This window comes from Apium graveolens, chromosome 11 (genome assembly GCF_009905375.1).
Source record: "Apium graveolens cultivar Ventura chromosome 11, ASM990537v1, whole genome shotgun sequence".
Classification (NCBI taxonomy): domain Eukaryota; kingdom Viridiplantae; phylum Streptophyta; class Magnoliopsida; order Apiales; family Apiaceae; genus Apium; species Apium graveolens.
In genome coordinates this window covers 83,395,406-83,413,924 of record NC_133657.1, presented here as the reverse complement: position 1 = coordinate 83,413,924, position 18,519 = coordinate 83,395,406, and the positions used below count along the sequence as shown (strand labels likewise).

The 18,519-nt window shown below is 32.1% G+C and overlaps 1 protein-coding gene across 2 annotated transcripts; it reads left to right on the top strand.

The window, feature by feature from the left end:
* Nucleotides 1–2,257: 2,257 nt before the first annotated feature.
* On the top strand, nucleotides 2,258–17,930 carry LOC141697936 (vesicle-associated protein 2-1-like). 2 transcript variants are annotated; one of them, XM_074502503.1, is made up of 7 exons: nucleotides 2,258–2,634; nucleotides 4,269–4,339; nucleotides 4,446–4,527; nucleotides 5,051–5,166; nucleotides 5,270–5,389; nucleotides 5,701–5,769; nucleotides 8,051–8,202. In XM_074502503.1, exons 1-7 carry the CDS (start codon nucleotides 2,574–2,576, stop codon nucleotides 8,093–8,095), a joined length of 564 nt encoding a protein of 187 aa, XP_074358604.1. In that variant the 5' UTR covers nucleotides 2,258–2,573; the 3' UTR covers nucleotides 8,096–8,202. The 2 variants fall into 2 exon arrangements, with proteins under 2 accessions (XP_074358604.1, XP_074358603.1); XM_074502502.1 differs by lacking the exon at nucleotides 8,051–8,202 and adding an exon at nucleotides 17,519–17,930 and having other exon boundaries at nucleotides 2,267–2,634.
* Nucleotides 17,931–18,519: the final 589 nt, after the last annotated feature.

The following is an 18,519-nucleotide window of genomic DNA, read 5'->3' as shown; positions in this document are numbered from 1 at the left end:
GACTACTAGGAAGGTAACAAAACAAATCCTGTGTTTTTATCTTACTCAGATAATTTTATAAAAATGCGCGAAGATTAAATAAACCTTTATTTAAATCAAACAATTCCCTTAAATTCATAAAAATGTCACAGAGCACATAGTCATGCACACAGACAAGCAATCACACATATACGGTCACATAACAACTCAGGTCTGATCAGAGAATTTGTCCTTCTTTAATCTTTTATCCTTTTTACGCGTACCAGGTCACGTTCAGCCTGATGGCCCGACGCTCAGCGTTTCGATTACGCTTCTCATTATCATTATCGACCGACACGTCACTTAGGACGAAATACTTTATTTAAACATTTATTTCACTCAATCACACATAATTCACATTTTATATTCTTTAACTCCTTATTAGGACGGGTTCCGTTTTACCTGACGGCCCGACAACACAGCTTAACTCCTAAGCTGACTCTTTAAATTGGAACTTTTTTGTTTACGCTCCTATATTCTAATATACAGCCAAGACAATTAATCAACACTTAATCACATAATTAGAATCACATCACATTAAACATACTTTATTGACTTAATTACGTCGCAAAATTCTCAGTCGTCACATCAATAGTATTTTTAGGCCATTAGCACTAAGGTGTAATTCCGCATCAAGGACCCATGACAAATAATTATTCCCCGAAACATCTAAAGCAAACAAACTCTAATTTTGCAAGATTCGCCATTCTGAATAGATTTTAAATAAGATTTAATATGTCACATAATATTTAAACAGTCAAGTTGAAATAATAACTTTATACAAAAGTTACGACGGCATAGCCGACCAGAAAACTTTTGATTATTACTTGACGACAGCGCCATCTTTATAGTAGTTTTACTTAACAGCAGAGCCATCTTTATAGTATTATTTGACGGCATAGCCATCTTTATAAATTTCAATCAGTAACATAAATAAATATGTAATAATAATTATAATAAAATGAGTAAAAGAAATCGTACCTCTTTTATGAAATAGTTTTAGTTGATAGAGACTCGTGGGTCAAAATAAGTCGTAACTCTTTCGAGAATAAAGCTTCAGTTGACAGATACTCGTGCTGATAACGTATTGTGATTTGTGAATAGCGTGTTGTAAATCTCGAATTACTGGATAATGTATGACTTAATAAATGCACATAGAGAGAGAGTAGAAATTGAAAAGAGAGAATTATTGTTCAATATATTTTTCAGTATGTCTGATTTCAATAACTGAAGATTCTATTTATACTTACAGAAAGATATGATAAAATTACACATATTACAAAAAAATAAGATAAGATTGCACGTGTTACGAAAAAATAAGATGTGATTGTACGTGCTACGAAATGATAAGATAGACTTTTAATTAAAATTCTTCCTTATTAAGTTTATTCTCTGAGAAGTTGTGTAAATTTTTTTTAGCAAGTATCGCGAGTCTTTTTTAGTAAGATTTTTAGCATAAATCCCGTGCGATGCATGAGTTTCTATTAATATTTTAAATTTTTATTTATCAAGTTATATAATATTTTTGAAATATTTATATAAATATGTAGTGATTATAAATTTATAATAAAAATAATAGAATAACATGTGGTCGTAATTTAGTATAATAAATAGACTATTTCTAGTAGTTTAACAATTTAGTAGTTTAGCAGATATGTAATACTATTATTTATATCTTTTAATAATATGATAAGTTGTATTCGTAGTTTAGTAGGATAAATATACTATACTCCCTCCGTCCCAACCATTTGTTTACATTTGATTTGGGCACGGAGGTTAAGAAAAATGATAAAATAGTGGTGGAAAGTTTAAAAAGTGAGTAAAGTGGTGGGACCGATTAATAATTTATATATAAAGTGGATTTAGTGGAGGTAAGTAGTGGATGAGTTTACTTTTTATATTATAAAAACTTTACTACTTTAACCGTTTAACCAAATTATCTCTACTCCGACTATTATAATATAGTATAGTATAGATTTTGATTTATACGTGTAAAGTTTTGTTTCATAACGAAATTGTGTCTCGAGCCCAGTCGAGAGAATCTTGAAGCGGTGTTTTTTGTACGAATAAATGAGGGGAGAGTACGTAACATAAACGTAAAGGCGTGGAGGGAATCATTGAAGCGGGGTGACCTCCAGGTCACTGGGATTTCGAAAGCAGCATTTGTCACCCCTAATTATGTAGTGGTAATTAAAAATTATAAATATACAGCATACAGGTGTCTCCCACTACTTTTCCCCTGTCCTCTCTCCATACTGTCCATCGTTTCCCACCAACCTTATACATACATACACACACGCACTCCCATCCAACTTAAAAACTGAATTCCACGCTCGTACCTCCAAATCCAAATCGAACAAATCATCCGCTACCCCTCTCTCTCTCTCTCCCTCCCTCTCCTTCCTAGTTTGACCTAAACTTTGTGTTACATAATCTCGATTAATTTATAAAACTTTCCTTGCCTATTCACATTGATTTATTTTTTCATTAGATATAATTAATTGTGGATTTTTATAGAGGTGAAGAGAATCAATTTGGTGTTGCTGTTTGTACAAATGACTGTTGTTACTACCAACAAATTCATTTCCGTTCATCCCGAGGACCTCAAGTTCCAGTGTACGTCATTTTTCGACTTTTCCTGCCGCTTGTATTCTCTTTTATGTTATTTATACACACCGCTATGATATGTTTATAGATTAATCTAAATGTGAATTGGTTACATCTTTTTTAATATTGCCTATGTAAGGATCGTGTGTGTAGATTTCATAAATGTTTAGTACCGTAGCAGGGTGTGTAAACTAAATGATGTTAATTGAACTTGATATGATGCCCACGCATAGGTTTGAACCATCAATTTCTTGTTGGAATGTCGATTCAAAATGGTAACCGAAGAATTAATTATATTATAATGTTTTTATAATTCTTTGATTTGGGAATATTTGTAACACATGAGGCTTATGAGGTACTAAATATGTTTATCTGATTTGTATGAGCTCTGTATAAAGAGCTTATGATGAATAAAACCATTTATGCTTCCAACAAATAAAATTTCCTTCTCATTCTTGTATCAAAAACCAACATGTTATAAAAGCATTAATGGTCTTAAAGGATTTGTGAGTGCCCTGACTTCCGGCATGAGAGGTGAGAGGTTTAAGTTGGTGGAGGATTGAAACTGAGATGGAGATGTAAGCTCTTGAAAACAATCCAACACTAAATCAAATAAGGATTCGTGAAACTCTTGAAGAATAATTTGAATGAGGGTTAAGAAGATCTGATAAGTATAGGCACCAAGATGAGTGGCATGATGATGAGAAAGAAACTATGTCATAAGTGGCCATGAAAGAATGTTTATTTTATAATTGTAGGTGAAAAAGTTTGACCATGGAGAGAAGTGCTCCAAAGTTTTAGTTGTTTTTGATGTTGATGGAAGTGTATAAAAAAAATAAAATTTGAAGTTTGACCATGGAGAGAAGTGCTCCAAAGTTTTAGTTGTTTTTGATGTTGATGGAAGTGTATAAAAAAAATAAAATTTAAAGTTTGACCATGGTGAGAAGTTCTCCAAAATTTTAATTATTTTAATGTTGATGGAAGTGTATAAAAAAAAATTTGGTGAGAAGTGGACCAAGAAAAATGTTTGTGGAGAGAAGTGTCCAACAAATTGGATTTGGTGAGAATGCACTAAATATGTGGCGAGAGAAATGCTCCAGTTCTTTTAATTGATTATAGGAAGTACGTCGTCGTTTAAATTTTTTGAATTAGATTTACAATTTCGAATCAAGAGGAAGTGTTGAAATGTTGATTCAAAATTGTAATTCACGAGTTTAATTATGTGGCACTAATTTTGTTTGTTTGATTTGTATGAGCTATATATAAAGAACATTACCAAGGATAAATATATATGCTTCCAACAATTAATATATCTCTTCATTCTTGTATCAAAAAATCCGACGTATCAATAAGAGAAGGGAATGTACTAGGCATAGCCATGTGATTAAATAAGATATGCCACCACTTAGGTCCAAACCATCGACCTCTTATAAATATGAGAGCGTATGTACTAGGCATAGCCAAGGGATTAGATAAAATTTTGTTAGTTGTCCTGATTTTTGTTATAAAGCGACGACACTTGAAGATGTTATTTTTTTGGTATGTTAGAGGGATTACTTTCCACTTATTTGTAGTTTCCCGTCCTGGGCCACCTGGCTACTCAATATTGATAGTTACTTGTGTGCATGTTTTTTGATTATCAGTTGAGTTGGAGAAGCAATGCCACTGCGATCTTAAACTTGGGAACTCCACAGACAAACATGTTGCCTTTAAGGTAGTGCCGACCACACAATACCCTATCTATGACTAACCCCAAATTTAATTGAACTTTAGATTCTATGCATTGCGGATGAAACATGTGTTTTCCCTTCAATTTATAGGTTAAAACAACTTCTCCGAAGAAGTACTTCGTGCGGCCAAATACTGGTGTCATACAGCCTTGGGACTCGTGTGTTATAACAGGTACGTTTGTTTCATTTGTTTTATTTCGTAGTATGATGTATAGATGTTCTGTGACTACAGAGATAGATGATTTCACAACTTGTATTGGTATTAAATTGTTGTTTCATTTACAAAAAGAACATGAGTAAGATAGTCACAAGCAATGACAGTGGCTGTGTCAAACACATAAATAGGCTACAACATGATACTCAAGATCATAGAATCAGGACTATAATAAAGATAGATCAAGCAGGTCAAGAATGAATTCTGTCTATTTACGAGACTTTCATGATTTCGTCTTTTTTTTAAAGGGCCAGCCCACTAGATAAGTCAAGTTAAACAAAAAATATGGAATAATTTTACTTTTGTAGCTGCATCATGGTTTCACCTTTTTAACAAGCATACTTGCTGGAACTTCGTGATCGTGACAATCATAGCTTAATTTATATGCAATGAAACCAAGTAATATTCTTATGGCCCTGGATCTTTTATTTCCTTGAGATGCAAAAAATGAACTGATTTCAACCTGCTGCTGCATCTGTAGTTACTCTTCAACCACAACGAGAGAGCCCTCCAGATATGCAGTGTAAAGATAAGTTTCTCCTACAAAGTACCCAAGTGGCTCCACATACTGATATTGATGAACTTCCACTAGATACTGTAAGAATTTACCTTAGAAATCCTAGTCTAGCTTTTTTACGTCACTGCAGAATATCAAATTTTATTTTCTCTCACCTGGAAATATCGTGGATATTGCATATAGTTTAACAAAGAGAGTGGAAGAATTATAGAAGAACTGAAGCTTAGGGTTGTTTACATCCTACCTGAATCAGGTTCTGCAAACACGGAAGTCAAATCTAAACCAACTGAGGATACTAGTGCAGTAAGTTCTAAATTTGCACTATATTTTTTAGTGTAAGAAAATTATTAATGTCTAAACCTTTCTACAAATATATGCATGTACTTTTGTGCTGAAAATTTTGGGAACTGCTAGTATGTTTTGAGCTCTTTCCTTTTGTTTTTTCATTAAAAGAAAATGTATCTCAGTTATTAATTATTTAAAAAGCTAACACACTTTTCTCTAGATCATGAAACGACAGTCCCATAATACTTTATTTATTTTAACTTTCAATCTATCTCGTCTTCTCATGCATATATGTCTCTCTTCTTCCCTCTCTGAAATTGTACAATTAGGTTATGCAGCGTATAAGAAGTGAAAGAGATGCAGCTGTTCATCAAACTCAGCAACTAAAACGGGAATTGGTTAGTGTTCTATTAAATCCTTGGTATTTTTTGGTTTTTTTTAACGTACAAACACCTGCATGAGAAATGGAGAACAGTGTATCCTCCTCACCTTGTCAGCAAACCGTATAGAAAAAATTACAGACATTTCCTTGCTTTCTTACTTCGTAAATTTATTATAGTTATTTTTGTTTAGCTTAAGGGCGAGGGCTATATACTAAACTAAACTATTAAAGCCAACACGTTAAATGTTTTGGTTGGTCTGGAATTGGGCCTACGGGCTTAAAATAATATACATATTGTAATATAGGCTGCAAGTAGTAATCTGGATTATCTGATATGAAAATGGAAATGTTTCCACCACTTCTCTCTCTCTGTTCTCCCACATTTATTCTTCTGCAGTAAAAATAGACAGCAGAGAAATTAAAACAGAGAACAGAGATAGAGAATAGAGAGGTTCAGAAAGAAAGAGAACAGAGATTGAGAGAGATAGACTAAATCACAAAAAATCAAAAAAACAAAAAAATACAAAACCTAGTTCCTAACGTAACACCATTTGAATCTTCATCAGACTAGCCATCTTCACCTATAATCATGTAGATTTTTGTTCGAAATTCGTGACCAGGAGAGTAACTTTCATCATAGTTAAAACATAGGCCTTTCATTCTTCTATCGTCGATCTCTTTACTGGATAAAATGTTTCCGTTGTTTCTCGTTACCATCGATGATTGTGAAACTCCTTTATTAGTATGAAGGTGTTTGTTAACGTCTTTGGATGAATCAAAACTAGACATCCCCCTTTCTTATGAATTGCGACCTTAGTCCCCATTTGTACCATTTGTATACAACTTCGTCCCTTTTTTGGTACATCTGAATAAAATATTCATTTTTATGGCACACCTGTTTGAATTTGGACAAAAAATGGCAAAAAATGCCACTTTTTTTTGGGGTTCTGCCACATACACCCACAAGAAGTGGTGTTCTGCGGCATTTTATATATATATTTTTATTTCCCTTCCCTTCCCGTTTGTGCCTTGTGTAGTTTTTTATAAGCTAAAAAATCATGTCAAGAGAATGTTTTGAACTCTTTTATTAAATTAAAAAAAATGATTTTTGTCTAATTTTTTTTGTTGGTTAGTGATATAAACCTATTTTTAATAGGTATTTTTTTACTTTAATTAAAAAATTGTATATATATGACTTTCGTAGCTTCGAAAAGGGTGTCATGGGAGTCGAGCACACATTTTTTTGATGAAGACACATTTTCACGGGTTTTTCAAATATAGTTGCAATTTTTTTTTTGGTAAAACTTTTTGCCGTGTAGTACTTTTGTAGTACTTTGATTACTTTATATTTAAAAAAATAAGTAAATTGAAAATTTATGAGGTTTGACTACCCAAAAATGGTAGTATAAATTCATGATAAACTAAGAAAGAACAAATACAAAACAGTAATTCGACACAATTTTTTTTACTTTTTATTATTGATATATGATATATTTTTTACAAATATTTTACTTAGTAAAATATTATTAATATTTTACTGTTTGTCATTACTATATTATATTATTTTTTATTATTTATATTATACTTAGTAATAATAATTATTTTACCAAACTGACTTAGTAATAATATAATATATTACCAAAACTATTTAGTGATAATATTTTCCTGAGTAATAATATGTTACTTGGTACCAATATATTATAATATCAAAATTTGAAATAAATATAAACTTACTCTACTATTATATGTATCATTTATATTGTATATTTTATAATTTTTTTATATTTCATAAAACTTTAAAATTCCATAAATAAAATTAATTAATTCTGAAATAATATGTTGCAATATTTATAGATTGGATTTTTTTTGGTTGGATTTTTTTGTTGAAAATTTGGAGAACCTTATCTTTTCTATCATAACGAAAAAGTAGATTTCTCTTTCAAAGTAATCTTATCGGAAATCTCAAATTGATTGTATCAATAATTCATTCCTATCTCAAATGGATAGTATCAGATTTCTCTTTGCAGAAAATTTGACAGAATCAATAATTTACAATAATACGCATCTTCTATCATATATCTTGTGTTACCGTTTATATATGTCTCATACACAACCGTATCTGTTCAACACACATCTGTTCTAATTTCCTATAATTTTAGCGAAATACTTAAATTATACTTGTACAGACCTCTTACATTAAAAAAAGTATGTCATTCTTGTATGTGTGTGTGTATATATATATTCCTTACCCATTTTTAATATGCGTTGCTTAACTATTAATGTTTTTTGTAAAACAGGGAAATATAAGGGCATGTAATGTCATTTTTTTTGGGGTGGAATGATTATTCGAGATGGTACTTATATCAACTACTCTATCGATCCCAAATAATGATGTTTATTAGGTTTGGTATCACTTACGATGAGCTTAAACACGTCGTGTACAATTTAATGAATATTAGTTCGTATAAATGGAATTTGAAATTGAGTTTGAAATATCTATACCATGGCCAATATAACCTGGTTGAAGGTTTTTATCAAATGAATATATTATGTGATGATGATGTTACATGCATATTGAAATGTCCCTGCCATGTTGCTTAAAGTTCAAGGAGATGTTTTTTTGTTCATTGAAACAGAGGAAATTGTTGTTGATGACCCATACTCATTCTAACTTAATTTAGGGTCACAATAGACACAAACAACATACGGGGGTTATATAAACCCAGGATGGTCAGATCTACTTTTTCAATGTGGAGAGTAGAGAGACGGGACCAATGAACAAGGTGAAGGGTATGGAAGGGATAGTCAACATGATGGAGGATATGGAGGGGGAGTAATCAACATGGTGGAGAGTATGGAGGGGGAGTAGTCAATATGGTTGAATGGTATGGAGGGGGAGTAGTCAATATGGTGGAGGGTATGGTGGGGAGTAGGGATGAGCAAAATCGAACCAAAAACCGAAACCGCAAAAAATCGAACAAAACCGCACCATTAAAAACCGAACCAATTAGTAACCAAACCGAATAAAAACCGAACCGATAATATGGGTTGGTTTTAAATTTTTTGAAACCGAATACAAACCGAACCGAATAAAATTAATTATATATATATTTTAAATCATATAATATATATTATATATTTATATGTAATAGTAATAATATTCTCGTTTAGATTTATAGATTGTATTACCATTTTCTAGATTTATAAATTGTATTTCCATTTTCTTATGCCGGGACCAAGTTTCAATTGCTATTTAACCACTATAGCTTGCTACTTTATTTTATCATTTGTTGGAGTGTTTTTTGTAGCAGATTGTATTCTGCTACTGTTACAAAGCTGCCCCTCTTGGATTAAAAACCTGAATTGTAGGAGCCTATTGGACTAAAACATGTACCGGACTACCAACACATTTATTTATAATATATAAATTATATCTTTATTTTTTTTTTTATATATCTATAATCAAAAGTGTTTAAATATATTAAATTTAATTTGATTTTAAAACAGAAACCACATCACCTCAAACCGAAACCGCAACTTAAAACCAAAACCGCACCAACGGTGTTCGGTTCAGTTTTGGTTTTGATTTTAGAAACCGAATGATTATGGTTACGGTTTGGTTTTCGGTCGAAACCGCACCAAACCAAACCATGCTCATCCCTAGTGGGGAGAGTAGTCAATATGGTGGAGGGTATGAAGGGGGACTAGCTAGGAAGCACCGACACCGATACGGCGACACGGGACACGGGGATACGTCAATTATCGAAGTGTCCTGGATACGGGACACGACAAAAAAAAAGTAATAAAAATATAAAAAATATAAGATTTGTATATATCAAATATTGAACAACTTCATTCATAATAATAATAGAGTTTCCTTCATAATATTCATTCATAATATTGATAAACTAGTGGAAGATCTATTCTACATTTTCATTAAAATGATCATCTATAAAACAACAACAGCCATACGTGTTATATATATATATATATAGATGTATGTATATATTTGATTGTATAAAGATCGGGTTAATATAAGATGGGTTGGGCTTTTAAAAAAAGATTTTGGGCTTCTTAAAGATGATTTTGGGCTTTTTTTATGGGCCGAGTCGGTGGGCCGTGTCGGTTGCGTGTCGGTCGCGTGTCGAACCCGTGTCGGTCGCCTTTTTCTGTCGACACGCCACATGGCGTGTTGGACACATATTCAGCCGTGTCGGGCGCGTGTCGCCGTGTCGGAACGGCACCCTTTTTGAAGTGTCCGTGCTTCCTAGGGGACTAGTTATGAAAATGATGAACATGATACTCTTCCCCAACTACTGGAAATGTGCTGAAAATTTCATTATTCCTCTCTGAATGCCCTTCACCTTCATTGGTGCCCGAAGATTCTTCTTCAACATCATCATAAAGGTGAAAATTCTCCTCACTTGATGAATTGGGTACAGCTTCATCTTCCATGAGGGCTAACCGCTTACCTGATCCTCTTCCTGCCATATTCTTTGGTTGTGAAAATGTCATATCTATATTACCTCCACCACCTTCATCATTTTCATAACTAGTCCCCCTTCATACCCTCCACCATATTGACTATTCTCCCCTCCATATCCTCCACCATGTTGACTAGTCCCCCCTCCATACCCTCCACCATTTTGGAAGTCCGACCTCCATATGCTCCACCATATTGACTACTCCCCCTTCCATATTCTCCACCATATTGACTAGTCCCCCTCCATACCCTCCACCAATTACTTCCCCTGCATGTTGACTAGTCCCCCCTCCATACCCTCTACCATGTTTACTACCCCCCTCCATACCCTCCACCTTGTTCATTAGTTCCGTCTTTACACTCTACACATTGAAAAAGTAGATCTGACCACCCTGGGTTTACATTACCCCCGTATGTTTGTGTCTGTTGTGACCCTAAATTAAGTTGGAATGAGTACGGGTTATCAACAGCAATTTCCTCTGTTTCAATGTAACAAAGAAACATCTTCTTGAACGTTCAGCAACATGGCAGGGACATTTAACATGTGTGTAGCATCATCACATAATATATCCATTTGATAAAAACCTTCAACTAGGTTGTATTGGCCATGGTATGGATACTTCAAACTCAATTTCAAATTCCATTGATACAAACTAATATTCATAAAATTGTACACGACACGTTTAAGCTCATCGTATGTGGTACCAAACCTAATAAACATTTTTTTGTGATCGATAGAGTAGTTGATATTAGTACCTTCTCGAATAACCGTTCCACCCTAAAAAAATTTGACATTCACGTGTCCTTCCATTTCCCTGCTTTACGAAAAACATTAACAGTTAAACAATGCATATTAATAATGGGTTAGGAATATATATAGACACACATACATATAAGAACATACCTTTTTCTATGTAAGAGGTCTCTACAAGTATAATTTAAGTATTTTGTTAAAATTTTCGAAAATTAGAACAAAAGTGTATGTTGAACACAAACAGTGTTTGAGGACATATATAAATTGTAACATAGGATATAAGATAGAAGACGCGTATTATTGTGAATTATTGATTCTGTCAAATTTCCTGCAAAGAGAAATCTGATACTATCCATTTGACATAGGAATGAATTATTGATACTATCTATTTGAGAATTCCGATAAGATTACTTTGAAAGAGAAATCTACTTTTTCGTCATATTTTTAAGATATGAAAGAGAAGATACGGTTTTCGATATTGTCAACAAAAAAATCCAATCCATAAATAATGCAACATATTACTTCAGAATTAATTAATTTTATTTATGGAATTTTAAAGTTCTATAAAATATACAATTTAAATGATACATATAATAGTAGAGTAAGTTCATATTTATTTCAAATTTTGATAATATAATATATTATTACCAAGTAATATATTATTACCCAGGAAAATATTATCACTAAGTAGTTTTGGTAATATAATATATTATCACCGAGTCATTTTGGTAATATAATTATAATTACTAAGTAAAATATTAATAATAAAAATAATCTAATATAGTAATGACAAACAATAAAAATATTAATAATATTTTACTAAGTAAAATATTAGTAAAAAGTATATCATATATTAATAATAAAAAGTAAAAAAAATTTGTGTCGAATTACTGTTTTGTATTAGTTCTTTCTTAGTTTATCATGAATTTATACTACCATTTTTGGGTAGTCAAACCTCATAAATTTTCACTTTATTTATTTTTTAAAATATAAAGTAATCAAATTACGACTACTACACAAAAAAAAGTTATACAAAAAAAACGCTGGAATTACATTTGAAAACCCGTAAAAATGGGTCTTCATCAAAAAAATGCGCGCTTGACTCCCATGACACCCTTTTTGAGGCTACGAAAGTCATATATATACAACTTTTTAATTAAAATAAAAAATACGTACTAAAAATAGGTTTATATCACTATCTAACAATAAAAAATTAGACCAAAATAATTTTTCTTTAATTTAATATAAGAGTTCAAAACATGCCCATGATTTTTTAGCTTAAAGAAAACTACACACAAAGCACAAACGGGGAAAGGAAGGGAAAAAAATATTATAAAATGCCTCAGAACGCCAGTTGTTGTGGGTGTCTGTGGCAGAACTCCAAAAAAAGTGGCGTTATGTGCCATTTTTGTCCAAATTTGAACAGGTGTGCCATAAAAATGAGTACTTCATTCAGATGTCCCAAAAAAGGGACGGAGCCTTTGTGTATTGGCCTCCTCTTGTTTCGCTAGAAATATTGCATCTCCGAGGCCTAAACATCCTCACAACATCCTTAATGTTAGGTTTTTATCCACTAATAAAGCTGGATATATAGTATTTCTCTCCCCATCCCATATTTGTCACCATGATTAGCGATTGGTTTGGGAGCGTCACGGGGGTGTGATCTAAGTTCTTCAAAACTTCTTCATTTCGGATATCGTGTGAGTTTGCCCAAGTTTGTTGAAAATATCCTGATATCATGCTGATCTGGATTTTCAAATTGATTGATTACATCTTGCACAAAAGTCTTCCAGCATATAATTCCTCTTCCTAACTGTTAGTATTTGAACTAAACACAAGCTTTTCCCGCAAAGTGCAGACAAATATCATCATCCCTTACAATTAGTCCATGAATTTCAGCAATTTCCTTTTATTCCGATGACCTCCTCTCATTCTGATGACTTTCCCTCCTATTGTCGCCGCTCTCATAGGTCCATTGTTCCTGTCTACTATTCTTCCTCTTTCTATAACCAACTAACATGTTCGAATAGTTAAAATAAAGACAAAAATCGTAAAAATTAAATACCAAACTTTAAGTACAATTGTAATTCATAAAAAAGAATGACAGAAATAAGGAAATGATAACATGCTAAAAAACATAAAAGAAAATAAAGATGCAATTTTCCAGAATGCTGCACAACTCTCTAAACTGCTCCTAATATAATTTCTCAATTGCCTAGCCACTACTTTTCTAACTGCTTCACTTATGTAATTGCACCTTAACTCCTTAACTACCCATACTCCGCTAGCACGGCCCAGCTAGACCTCGATTACACTGCACCTTAACTCCTTAACTACCCATACTCCGCTAACACGGCCCAACTAGACCTCGATTACACTTTCTTCTCTTTTTTCTTAATAAGTTAATTATGCCCCACACGTAAATCAGTGATTTATTCTGCAGAATTTATTGATTTTTTCAGCAGATTTTGATGATTTATGTAATGCAAATTGATGATTGTTGTAATATAAATTAGTGATTGTAGTTTAAATCCGATAATGCTCATATATCAGGTTTAGATTGATAAATTGAGGTGTTGGTTGTGCTTTGTGGTGGTATGAATGTAATATTTGACGGTAGTGGTGAATTAGAGAGTTAGTGATGATGATATATTTATGTATACGGTAGGTATGTGATTGGCATCGCACATGAGTGATAAATAATAGTTAATTTATGGTATTCTTGATTCAGCCTTAAAACTATAACATTTACTAGATTATTATTAGTTTTAGGCTAATTAGTACTTTGCATCCCAAAACTTTGGTTAAATCTCATTTTGGTACCATTACTTTTAACATTAACAATTTGCATCCTCAACTTAAAAAACGGTGACTTTTTGCATCCCTTTGGTAGTTTTGACGTTAACTCAGACGTTAACGTTTTGTCAGAAGGGCATTTTTGGTAAATTTTTTATATATCTGTTTGCTTCCTGGAATTTTCCTCAAATCTTACTTTGCATCTTAGAATTTTGTAATTCATGTTATCAAAAAATAATGGTAATTTCAAATTATCAAAAAATAATTGAGTTATGTTATTTTTTTAATGTTCACGTTACAATTTTAAAACCGGACCATTAGTTAATTTGGTCTAGTGTATATAATTTTTTGACGCGGAATTTTTACTATTTTGGTTGTATATTAAGTTCTAAAAGTCAATTTATAAAATTTTATGGCTCACACGAAATTCACAAAATAATAATTAATTTAGTGTTGTTTTCACAATTATAATATAACTGGAATCAGAAAGAAAATAGAGAGAAAGATGATTAAGTATTTTATAATATAATATTACTTTATTTATAAAATTTACAAATTATAAAAGCACAAGTTATTTATGAATTTAAGTATATGTTTTAAGTATCATAAAATATTATATAATCTTTACCGTTTAAATTAATTTTCAAGTATTAGGATCAGACTATCTTTAATTATTCCCATTACGCTTATTTTATTTTGCTAATGATTATTTACTCTTTTTTCTTAATATAATACTCTCTCTGTCTCATAATTGAGGCTACTATATATTATAGCAATTTTTATTTAGAAAAAAAGAATTTAAAAAAAAATTTAGGCGACTTCATCCCTGAAAAAGAAAATCACTTTCCACTATATTTCGTAATAGTTTTAAAATGCGTGCCGAGCCCCCGTCCCCAATATAAAAAATTGGGTGGGACAGAGAGAATATTATACTTTGACATATATATACTTCATTTTAAATTATACTAAAACTTGGAAAAAGGAAATTGAATTATTTTAGATAAATTTATTAATTTGTTTAAAATAATTGTGGGATGCAAACTGTTATAGTATAAAGTTACAGACTTAAAATGAGATTCAAGATAAAATATGGAATGGAATGCAGATTGTAATTTACGTTTGCATTAATTTTTTGAAAATATATATTACCGGAAATACCCTCTGACAATAACGTTAACGTCTAACGTCAAAAACATTAAAGGGATGCTTATTGACGGCGTTTTTAAACTTTGGGGTGCAAACTGTTTTAGTTTAAGATATTAAACCTAAACTGAGAATTAACCAAAGTTTTGGGATGCAAAGTATAAATTAGTCTTAGTTTACTAAGTTGAGTTTCTATTGAAGTTGCACCCTTATATAAGATATGTATATAGGTAAAGTACCTGGCAAAAAATGGTATATATGTATAGATTAGGGTTGCCAGCACAACAGCAGCAGCCTCTCTTCTTCTACCCAAAATCTGTTCTTTAACTCTACTTCATCCGATTGTCCCCGGATGAATTGTGCTTTTCCAGCAGCAATCGGAACCTTCTAACAGTGAACAGTGATTTTCCTGCCGATGAACAGTAATTTCTGTTTGGGGCTAAAATACAAGATCTCCCAACAAGAAATCGGTGGAGAAACCTAAGCTCTGATACTATTTGATACTTGAAAAAAGAAGAACATATGTAATAAAAACACAAGAACGACAGGGTTGAGTGAATTGACCTCAAAAACCACTGCCCCAAGGGTTTCCCAGTGCATAGCAAAGAGAAACTACTGATCTCAATCAATGAGGAGACCCGGTTTAATTTTCAATAATATCTCAATGATGAAGTCTAATAAAATAGTGCATGCGGGAATAGAAATCCTAAAACATAACCTAATGCATCTAAAAGGACTGATAAAAATTAGGATTTATATATAAGCTACTACATATTGATAAACTACTTGCCCCACTGATAAAATATATCAACAAATATTTCTAATTCTTTGTAAACTATTTATATATAAACAGTTTAGTAACCAATTTAAATATTTTCAATCTCGTTCCTCATCACCAGACATGACATATAAGTATTAGGGATACTCCTAATCAGACCTTCTTGGTATTTAATTTTCTCAATGGTACCATTTTGGTACCAATCTTTAATAGTATTGGCTTCTCTGTCTAGTACAAATGTACCATGGAGATTGGAGAATACCCTGATCTGAAATGAACATTGAAGAAAAAGTAGTGAAATGAAGAAGATTAGAGAAAAGACACGAGGACAAGACAACTGAAGACGATAATACCAAAATGGATATATGAATTATTAATTTAACGGATGTGTTTGTGTTAAATATGTATATAATAATTTGATATTATTAAATGATTATATTTGACCGGATAATGAAACCATGACGAAACTTTCAATTGTTTCGTTTTTAATATAATAGTATAGATTGGTAGTCAGCCCATTTCTTGATTTGGCTAGCAACAAGAGTATAAGACTAACAAAGTCAAAAAATTAGGTGGAGCATGAGTAAGCCAAAATACAAGATGTACTATCAGAATTAGTCAATACCACGATGGTACCTTCAAGAATATCATGACTTATATTACAAAATATGATATGATTATTTGGAGATATGGATACTACAAAAGATTCTGCAAAGTATCGTAAAATGGGAATTTATGAACAAATTTTAATTAATGTAATTGTCATACTTATAAAATGTTGTTGCTTGGCTGTAATTTAAGTGAATATATATAGAGTCTTACTCTAATACATTAAAGTACAAACTACAAGCCTCTGTAAAATCATTAATTTACATACCGAAAATCACTAAAATAAAAATAAATAATAATATTAACGATTTAGTGGCTATCACTAAATTAACAGCTCCTTACCTCATTACGATCTACTCCCGCAGGGTAATACACATAAATAATCACTAAATTACCGGGAATCACAAAATTACATAATACTGATCAGTAAATGAGGGGTGTCACCGCCGTAAATGTATAAGTGGATTATTTAATAATCACTAATTATACCTATATCAATCAGCCTATATATGTATATATGACATTATGAGAAAACAATTGTTAGTTCATGATTTGATCTATAAAACAAAAACAGATGTAGATCAACTATAGGAGCCTGCTTTACAGCCTACAAATGAAAAACCCAATAGAATTTTTTACCTGTATGTCTGTGCTATGTGATTGTGGACTCATAGTAGCAAGGCCACCCCACTGCATTTTTATATTGTACTGGTACAGTACTAAAAATCTTAATACTTGATAGGGGTCTCACTTACGTTGGATAAGTGAAATTGTAAATATATATGCAGACAATTTTAGACGATTAGTTGACCTATTATATATCATATGACCATTTTCCTTTGTATCTGAACTTTTATCATTATCGATGCAAAAGTTCCAACCTGTATATTTGATTTATTCAGTAGAAGCAAGTGTGTATAAATTCGATTAGAAGTCAAGCTCAAGCATCCACACTCTGTTTAATCTCACTATGAAAAGCTGAGCTCCGTTCATTTTAATTTCGCATATTTCACACTCACATTGTTCTTGATGCAGAACTTTGAGATAATGTTTCTCATGTAACAAATGCAAGTAATTGTGTGTAAAATCGATAAGAAGTTGTAAAATCGATAAGAAGTCTGCTCAAGCTTCACCGTTCAATTGAATTTTATTACGAGGGAACTAAGCAATTTTCTTATCCTTTGTTCTCTCTGCTGTTGCAGGAATCATCAAGACGGAGAAGAAGTGGAAAAACTAAATCAGGCTTTTCTTTAAGATTTGCACTTCTGGTGGCACTCATAGGGATTATGGTTGGCTTTTTGTTGAACCTGTCATTGTCTTCATCTTCTGCACCAACATATGCAAATTCGATACCTACTAGTTTGCACACGGAATAAAATCATAGTTTTAACCATCTCAGAAGACAATTTTCATGTTTTTCTTTGTTGTGGGTTCTTTTTTTTGGGGTTTAGGTGAAAAGATTGCCTGCTTTGTTTTGTGTTTTTGTAAAGCCTGTAACTTTATTTCTGATGAATGAAGGAGTTCATATTTGGATATGTTTGGGGTTAAATGACAAATTTTATGTTGTATTATTAATTTAACACTCAAAAAGGTAATAATATCTGTCTTATCTTATATTTGATTGGTAAACAGGGGCTTATGTTTTGGATTTACACATGATTGGTTGAATTTGGCTGACAATATGTAAAACTAAAATAAAAAATATTGCAACTTGCAAGAAATATATGATCTTGCAAGAATTTTAGGATATTACAAGTTTTCATCGCACCTTGTAAGTTGCAAACAAAAATTGTACACATACATAGATTGTTTGCATGTTGAGGTGTCATGTTTTGTGTAATGATGTCACGTCCATTTCCGGATGTTATTTGTAAAAGTATTCTCCGGACAATTGTTAGCTAAGGGTCCTGTTGACAATATGTGTCGGGGATCACTTCCCGGCCGTTGGATGGCTGTTGGATCCAACGGCCAGGATGTAAACTTTTTTTTATCCGTTCCGCGCATAATATACGCCAAAAGGAGAGTTTTGGCATATATTATGCGCGGAACGGCTGTTCCGTCCGCGGATATTAAGCGCGGAAGGACTGTAGTAGCAGTTTAAAACTCTAAAATGATCAAACTTGCATTTTTGTGTCACTTTTGTCAAATTGGAGAGCAAATTTGGGTGATTTATTACTTTTGTTCATCTTTACTCACTAATTTC